At 53.9% G+C, this 9,124-nt stretch overlaps 1 protein-coding gene across 1 annotated transcript; it reads left to right on the top strand.

Moving 5' to 3' along the window:
- The first annotated feature begins 4,939 nt into the window (after nt 1-4,939).
- Nucleotides 4,940-8,875, top strand: LOC100231318 (tubulin alpha-4A chain-like). Its single transcript, XM_072932106.1, has 4 exons — nt 4,940-5,067; nt 7,130-7,352; nt 7,486-7,634; nt 7,811-8,875. Exons 1-4 carry the CDS (start codon nt 5,065-5,067, stop codon nt 8,780-8,782), a joined length of 1,347 nt encoding a protein of 448 aa, XP_072788207.1. The 5' UTR covers nt 4,940-5,064; the 3' UTR covers nt 8,783-8,875.
- The last annotated feature ends 249 nt before the right edge of the window (nt 8,876-9,124 follow it).

Here is a 9,124-nt window from a genome sequence, read left to right as displayed (position 1 = left end):
TCATCGCATTAACTGTTTCCCTCTGACATCCAACAATGCTTGGCCAGCTGCCAGATCCTCTTTTCCACTTTTAACAACTCTACAGCAATCCCCAAGACTCCAGGCTAGTTTCTCCAGGCCCAGCTCTGCCCTTGGCTTGCCCTGGGGCCAACAAGCTGTTTGCATTATTATACAACTCACTTCCACATGTACAACAAAACACCTTGCAGACATCTCTCCAGCCATGGAATGCTCAAATGATCTCCAAAGGCCAGGGCACAGCAGAGCCATAGTCAAGAAGCTTCTGTAACAGGAATTATTTCCTTTCCCAGTGGGTGCGGGACTGGCCCACCTGGCCGTGGTTTATGTACCTCAGAGGAGGGGGTGCATCTGCAGAGCTGCCCCATTGGATCTGCCATGTCCCCTCTGCTGCCCAGGGACTTGGCTGCTGTCCCACAGGCAAGGCATGAGCTCCTGGGAGCAGGGGAAGTGGTTGGCTGCTTCTTGCCCCATCACTGCCAGGTCACAGGCTTGTCTTTGGCATTGCAACAGAGCTGGCCACAGTTTTGCTATAGTTCTGAGAACTTGTAAGGCAGGAAGGCCTAAAGGGCTGGGCATGAAGACATCACCATGCCTACACTTCTGTCTGGTGGTATGGAGAGCCCCTTCAGCCTTCTGGGGTAACATATATCCCTCCAGGAGCTCCTACCATCAACCCTGCAGAATTCATCACACTTCTATTTCCAGGTATTCCTGCACTGCTTGTGCCATCACCAGCTCTGAGAGCTGATGGAGAAGAGGAAAAGCATCACTGGCACTTCCACAGAAGCCCATCAGCACTGCACACTGGTGTTCCCTGAGAACATGGGGCCACCTCAGCAGGCTCAGTCCCTCTGTCACCCGCCTGGAGGCAGATTGTTCACACCAGGCATGCTCAGACCTTTGACGTGAAGTCACTGCAATTAGACAGGTGAGGTTTTATTTTGCTCCCGTGGGTGTGTAGCTGCCTTTCCCAGGACATGAAGAAAGGCAGGTGACACCGGCAGCCACGGCAGCTGGCTCTGAGCCAGGAAGGCTGCTCACCCAGGGCCTGCTGTTCCTGGGAAAGAGTTCGTTCCAACTTGTTCAACAGCCCCTTTTAGCCTCGCAGGTTGGGGCTTGGCCTGTGGGGCTGCTGTGTCCTGGGGAGTGCCTCCCCACTCTTGCCACTGCCCTGTGATTCAGGGCTTAGGACTGTAGTGAGATCTGGAATTAGCTTTATTGTTTCTGCACGGAGGCACACGCTCTGGGCGATGCAGCAGGCGTTGCACAATTGACTTCATTATATCTGAACCAGCAATTATGCTGCTGTTGCTCAGCTGCAGCAGAGAAAACTTCTGTCAGATCACTACTGTGCCCTACATCCCAGCAGGTCTCTAGGGGTAAATGCCACGTGTGGGTTGCTGAAGATGTTCAATGAGGCCTTTATTGAGTCTCTGCTTGGTCTTCTGATTCTCCCCATTCTTTGCTTGCAGCCTGTGACATCCAGCCTTCCAGTCACCCTTCTTTCTTATCTCTGGATCAGCTCTACCTACTCCAGATGAAGGATGAGGTATTCAGAGGGCCTTTTCTGACCTAGGCAAGGCATGCATCTCTTAAGGAATGGCAAAGGGAGCATTTTCTGCCCATCTCTATGCCATGCTAGAATTTTTCATGGTGGCAATGTCCCAAAGGCTGCCATAGTAGAACCTCAGCAGCACTCGGACATATGATGCTGGGCCATCAGCAGGAGGCAGCTGTGCTTTAGGGACCCTGCACAATGCTCAGTGGGATATTACTGAAGCAGTTTGTATCACAAGGGCCTTGCTTGAACTCATATCTGCAACGTGCAGTCGAGCTCCATGCTTTCAACAGACTTATTAGTTTCACCAGCCAGCCTTGTCCAGCCTGTGCCACTGCTGGAGAGCAAACTGCACAGGGCAGATGGGCTGGAGGTACATCCTGGCTTCTCCACCTCCCCACCTGCTAAGAGGATTAAGGGCAGAGCAAGGACAGAGTGAGGGGTAAGCAGGGCAAGCACAGATACAACCTCTTTGGGAAGCTCCTGGCTGGGATTAGAGACACAAACAGGAGCCCTGCTCCTGAAGCCCCTCTCTCCATCTAGTCTTTGCTTAAAAGTGGAGGGCACAATGGGCTTCCTTGCCAAACCCACAGCACAGCTCTGCTCTCTTCTGCCTTCCCAAGAAGGCCATGTCCCCAAACTGCCCCATGACACTGTTTGCTCCGCCTGGAGCAGGCAGGGTAGAACTAGGTTTGAAAACTGGGAATGATAGTTTGGACTTTCCTCAGCAAAGAGAGCAGGGAACTGGGGTGTGGATGGGAGGTACCAGGCTGAGCTGAACTCATCTCCTCCCCAGTTTCAGTTCTGGGTACTTTAGGTGTGGCAGTCTTTAACATACTTCTGGAAGACAGCTATAGAGAGAGAGAGGCTTTGTTTGGGTAACTGCAAATTTGCTCACAGGTGTTCCTGTGCCAGCAGGTACCTGCCAAGAGCTGGCTGGTTTCTGACAGCAACAAGTAGGGGCTTTCCCTGCAGTGGGCAGGACTCTGCCCCTCAGGTATCGTCAATGTTTTTCCAATCCTTCAGTAAAGAGATGGTTGAATTCTGACTCTGTAGCCTATAATTTTCCTGGCTTGCTATTTGCGTCTATCTGGTTGCTGATGCAGGGTCTGACTATGTCCTGAGCATCAGTGAAAATGTTTCCTGAGCAATTCTTGTAATCTTGTGACTTCTGATGTTGTCTGAAAACATTTGCAGGGCCTTCTTAGATGTGTGGGTAACATCTCTGTGAGAGAGGGGTCGCCTCAGGACAAACGCAGCCAGAGTGAGCTCAGCCTTCACTCTTGCTTTCAGGCTGCTGCTACCAGCATCTGGTAGGCTGCTGAGCAGTTAGGCACTGACAAGATGCAGCCGATTGGTGCTCCCTGGATTTAGCCAGATGTTCTTAAGCATTTCAAAAAAGCTTAGACATCTGTTCGAGCATTTCAGATCAGAGGCACATGGGGATGCACAGCTCCAAATGACTCATGGCTCTCTTGTCAGTCATTCCCACTCTGATTTTCCAACAAAACAGCATCTGAGTGGGTATTTTCACTGTGCACATGCATTTGCAGCAATGATGAATCAGGGACATTTCACTCTCAACCCTCCACCACCATGGTATGTAAACTGATTCATGATTTTGCACGCCTGGGTAGCACCAGATCGTTATGCGAATCTTCAGAATTTGGGTGAACTGCACAGCCTGAAATGCTGCTGGCTGCCTAACTCTGCTTCCAACTATGCTGCAAGGCATTCGTGCTATAAATGCTCCAGAATTAATTGGCAGCATGGAATTAAGGAGGGTTCTAGGACACACCCAGTGAGAAGTGACTCCCTGGCATCCACTACACGTTAAGATGAGCATCTTGGTGAAGATTTTCACAGGGAAGATGATACCATCACTCCTTTGCACTCCAATTAACTTCTGGGGCTCAAATTTTGATGCCTCAGTGCTACCAGTTACTCTCTCACTCTCATGGACTGTCTGCATCAGCATGGTCTGTGTTATCTAGTGATCTCTGAGGTCACTCAAAGGACATTTACACCACAGGGAGGCATTTCCAGAGTTATCCAGTCACCACAGAATTCTGTGCAGGTTCAGCAGCACTTACTACCTGGGGTATCGCTGTGAAAAAACAAAACAAAAAAACACCAAAAAAGCCCAAAACAAACAAACAAAAAAAACCCCAAAAAACCAAAAAAACCCCAAACCAAAAAAACCCCAAACCAAAAAACCAAATAAACAACTTAATATTTTCCCATCAACTTGATTAAACCCACTCTGTTCCTCTGGCTCAGCCATTTCTGCAGGTCTCAAAAATATGTTGCTTAGACACCAGCACAGGCTTTGCAGCAGTACTCTTGCTTTCAGTCACTTTACACATGCTCATCAGTGAAGGTGACACTTTCCAGGTGACTCAGGCACAAAGAAAGGCTATTGTGGGTGGATAATTTAGGTCCAGCTTTCAACTTTCAGATCAAGCTGAGAGATGACAGAACTTTTCAGTGAAAACTCATTAAGTCAGAGCGCTGAGGCAGATGCAGGGCTGGTTTTGCACCACAGTGGATGCTTTGAGTATTTTGGAGGGGGTAGGACACATCATTCATTGTAGTAAGGCCAGAAATCAGTGAAGTCACTGTAGACTCCAATAAAACCCCTCCAAGGTGCTCCAAGCTCCCTACACCCTCACTATTCATTTCATAAAGCTCTGTGAAATCAGATCAAACCAGTGAAGGTAATGCAGAGCCAGGATGGAGAGGCAGCCCTTTGGCAGGCAGGGCTTTCAACACAGCCCCGGGGGCACAACTGTTCTTGAGGGCCTTGACACAAAGGACAGGATTGAGTTTTCCTGCTTTTTTTTCAGTGATCTCCAAAGAGGTTAGAAAAGTTTGAGCTCATCTGTGGAGGGTTTCCTCCACCAATGTTTCCTCCAGAAATTCTCCCAGGTGTTTTTTAAGGAGCCTTGGGTGGCTGCCAGAGACCTGGCTCAGTGCTTGCTCAAGGATCACATCAGCACCTAAGCCCACCAGGAGGGAAGACCTGGGCCAAGTTCTTTACTGGCTTTTCTGCTTCAAGCCCCGAAGTCTCCCCTGGTTAGTGCCTGGATGGTGCCTTTCACCGGCAGGACACCAAGCTGGAAGGCATCACCTCTGTTCTTCAGCAGAACCCCTCTGCCAAGGCTGGCAAGCATAGCAGGAACACTTATGCCCCACTGCCCTTTCCTCGAGGGGACCCCGGTCTCCCGTGCCCCAGTCAGGGCATGCTGCTCCCCGAATGCCCCACCAGTGCACCCCGCCAGGCAGCACAGCCCCATCTATGCAAATCTATGCAAATATGCGCAATGCACGCAAATCTATGCAAGCGCTTGGGGCTGTCTCGGCGGGGCGGTCCGCCCCGGAGCGCCGGTGCCGCCCCCGGTATAAGGCGGCGGCGGCGCGGCCGTCCCGGAGCGCGGAGCTGCGGCAGCCCGGGGACAGGCAGGTTGTGCGGCAGCGGCGGCATCATGGTGAGTGCCAGCCCCGGCTGCTCTCTCCCTCCGGTCCCGCGAGTGCACCCTGCAGCGGGCTGGGGTCTCCGTGACTTCCCGGGAGGGCTCTACCGGGAGCCCAGAAATGCGGGCAGCTGGCGCCGGGAGTGCCGGCTGTGCTCGCCCTGCCTTTGCCTGGCTTCAGCCTCTTCCCGAGCTGCTCCCTCCCCGGCTCTCGGCAGCCTCCCTTCTTTGAGCATCCCCTTGCACCCATGGCAGGGAGGCCTCCAGCGAGCCTCGCCGGCCGCGGAGACCGGTCCCGTCTCATCCCTCTCCCACTTTAATAGTGTCGGTTCCTGCCCGTGTCCCGCGGTACCGTCCCCGGCTGCTGGGAGCTCGCCCCGTCTGCCAGCCCCCCGCGCTGCCGACCCACAGCTGAGCTCCGGCAGTAAGCTGTGGCTTCCTTCACTCACTGCCCTGCTCCAAGGGTGGGCATCACTGTGGGTGGGCTTCCAGGCTGCCCTGCCGCCGTGGTCCTGCGGCCATCTGCGGTTCATGAGTTCTCCAGCTGCCCTGGAGAGCATCCCAGCCCCAAGGTTTCCCGGGCACCCTGCCTGCTGTCCCGCGGAGCCATGCTCCCAGCCCTTTCCGTGCCTGACTTGGCCATGAAGGAGGGAGAATCTACTGTGTTGGCTGTTGGCCAACACTGCTGCATCCTGGTGCTGCTGGGCTCTGCCCAGCCTATTGTCAATGCTGGGTGCCACAGAGCCAGTCCTGGCCGCTGCTTGTTGTTGGGATGAAGTGCAGTGAGCAGCATAACCCTCTGCCACCCCCACACTGATTCACAAGGTCCTTTGCCAAGGAGGAGTCCTCTCATCTCATCTTCCTTGAGGTGCTTGCATCTTTGCCAAGTTTTCTATGCCCTTCTGTAGAGGATCTTGGAAGACTTACCTCAGGTCTTAAGTCCTCGGCTCTTACCCTTGGCTCCTTGTGCTACACAATGTTTATGGACCTGCTGGGAAGGATACATGGGGTATTGCTTTGCTCTTCTTGCACCTCAGCTTTGGGAAAGGTGAGGAGATGGGCTTCCGCCTCTCACCATGGGTATCAAGGGCTTATTTTTTTTGCCATCCCCCACTGTCACTGCTGCCTCTGAGAGGCAGCACTGAAAGCATTTTAGATGCAGAGAGACAGGACATGCTGCATCCTGTGCAGTCATTGCCCTGCTCCTGAGTGCAAAATGGCTGGTTCCACCGGCTTCCTGCCAGCTGACTCACAGTGGGGCACCATGGCCCTGGAAACCCAGTTTGATTTGGGCGCTCCTCTGACTCAGTTGTCCCTGATGACACATCCAAATCCTTAGCAACAGCAGGTCTAAGGCACTGAATACTTTCATTCTTACCAAAAGACCTGCAGGCTCTGTGGTGCCTCATCTGAAGGGAGTGAGGTTGTAGAGCCCACCTTCACCTAGCTTCTCCTGGGGGGCCTGAGACTACCCTTGAAGCTGTGAGCTAAGAGACCCTCCCACCTCAGCCTTTCTGTTAACTTAAAAAGTGCAGCTAACGTTTCCTCCTCCTCCTCTAGAGCTAATTTAGGGAAGCTGAGCCTCAGAGCATGGCAACCATTCATGTTTGTAGATCCCCTCACTTGCTGGGTACCCATCCTCAGTGCCCTCAGCTCCCAGTGTCCTGGTGGTGCTCTGCCATCTCAGCCTCCAGTGCTATTGTTGGAATTGCAACAGGGGCTGTGCCAGATGCTGCTGGGTGTCAGCCCTTTAAGCCATATGGATGTTTGGGCAATGCAGAAGATGCTCACTGGATGCTGTCCAGGGCTGTGGGTGGGACCAGCCCAGGGGATGGGCAGCCTGATATCCTGGGCTACTGCAGGTGGGTCTCCATCTCCTTGGGTCCAGAGGTGGTCAGTGTAGTGGTGAGAGGCAGAGAGCTACATTTGGGAGAAAGCAGAAAACTGAAATGGACACAGGGCACCCAGGCACAAGGGCAGCGTGGATTGCCCAAGATGATGAGGGCCAGAGCTGCCCTTCCTGCTGTGATTGCATTCTGGTCTCTGCTGGGATCTGACCCTGCCTCCCCCTCCCCAGCGCGAGTGCATCTCCGTCCACGTCGGCCAGGCCGGCGTCCAGATGGGCAACACCTGCTGGGAGCTGTACTGCCTGGAGCACGGCATCCAGCCCGACGGGCAGATGCCCAGCGACAAAACCATTGGCGGAGGGGATGACTCCTTCACCACCTTCTTCTGTGAGACTGGGGCTGGCAAGCATGTCCCACGGGCCATCTTCGTGGACCTGGAGCCCACAGTGATTGGTGAGTGCACCCGAATTGGGCAGTGATAAGGCCATTATTTTGGGGAACAATCCATTGCAGGACACTCCCAAGAGCGCTCCTGCTACCTTTCCCCAGATCCGGTTAGCTAATCTGTTTTGCCACTCTCTCCTAGATGAGGTTCGGGGAGGTGTCTACCGGCAGCTCTTCCACCCTGAACAGATGATCACTGGCAAGGAAGATGCTGCCAACAACTACGCCCGTGGGCACTACACCATCGGCAAAGAGATCATTGATCAAGTGCTGGACAGGATCCGTAAGCTGGTAAGTGACTGCAGAGAGGGGATGTGTCTCCCTGGACTGCGGTCCCACTCCGGAGGTGGGAGCATGATGTGAGTTCTGCCGTGCCTTGGGAGGAATCAGGAGCTACCCAGAAAAAAGTCTGAAACTTCCCTCCAGCCAAGTCAGTGCTTGAGGGAACCTTACTTGTCTCTCCACAGGCTGACCAGTGCACAGGCCTCCAGGGATTCCTGGTGTTTCGTAGTTTTGGAGGTGGCACTGGCTCTGGATTCACCTCCCTGTTGATGGAACGACTCTCTGTTGATTATGGCAAGAAGTCCAAGCTGGAATTCTCCATCTACCCAGCACCACAAGTCTCCACTGCTGTGGTAGAGCCCTACAACTCCATTCTTACCACCCACAGTACATTGGAGCACTCAGACTGTGCTTTCATGGTGGACAATGAGGCCATCTATGACATCTGCCGCCGGAACCTGGACATTGAGCGCCCAACCTACACCAACTTGAACAGACTCATCAGCCAGGTTGTTTCATCCATCACAGCATCGCTACGGTTTGATGGAGCCCTGAATGTGGATCTGACCGAGTTCCAGACCAACCTGGTGCCCTACCCTCGCATTCACTTCCCCCTGGCCACCTATGCCCCTGTGGTTTCTGCTGAGAGAGCTTATCATGAGCAGCTGTCAGTATCTGAAATCACCAACTCGTGCTTCGAGCCGGCGAACCAGATGGTGAAGTGTGACCCTCGCCATGGCAAGTACATGGCCTGCTGCCTGCTGTACCGCGGGGACGTGGTGCCCAAGGACGTCAACGCCGCCATCGCCACCATCAAGACCAAACGCAGCATCCAGTTTGTGGACTGGTGCCCCACGGGCTTCAAGGTGGGCATCAACTACCAGCCACCCACGGTGGTGCCGGGGGGGGACCTGGCCAAGGTGCAGCGCGCCGTCTGCATGCTGAGCAACACCACGGCCATCGCTGAGGCCTGGGCTCGCCTGGACCACAAGTTTGACCTGATGTACGCCAAGCGCGCCTTCGTGCACTGGTACGTGGGGGAGGGCATGGAGGAAGGGGAGTTCTCCGAGGCACGGGAAGACATGGCTGCTCTGGAGAAGGATTATGAGGAAGTGGGCCTGGACTCCTACGAGGATGAAGATGAGGGTGAGGAGTAGAGAAGCTACAGGCCTGAAAAGGACCATGCTTTCTACCCATGTTACCTGCAAACCCTTTGCAATAAACCGTTTCAGTCTCCGTGTGTCCCAGTATCCCCCCAGCTGTATCAGTTTCTTGCCATGTTGGGTGTGTGTTGAGTGCTTCAGCCCTGCTACTGGTGCTGCTATGCTTCCTCCCAGTGCTCTGCTCCAGCTCCACCTCCCCCCTCAGGTAAGAGCCCCATACCCGTGGGATAGGTCCAGGACACATGGCAGGCTCTAGGAAGGTGCCGGAGCATATTCACCAAAGGGATCTGCAGGAGTGCTGCTGATGTGATAGCAGAAGTACCAAGCTTAGGCATG

This window comes from Taeniopygia guttata, chromosome 7 (assembly GCF_048771995.1).
Source record: "Taeniopygia guttata chromosome 7, bTaeGut7.mat, whole genome shotgun sequence".
Taxonomy (NCBI): Eukaryota; Metazoa; Chordata; class Aves; order Passeriformes; family Estrildidae; genus Taeniopygia; species Taeniopygia guttata.
Note: the sequence above shows the minus strand (reverse complement) of the source record. Positions and strands in the feature narration are given on the sequence as shown.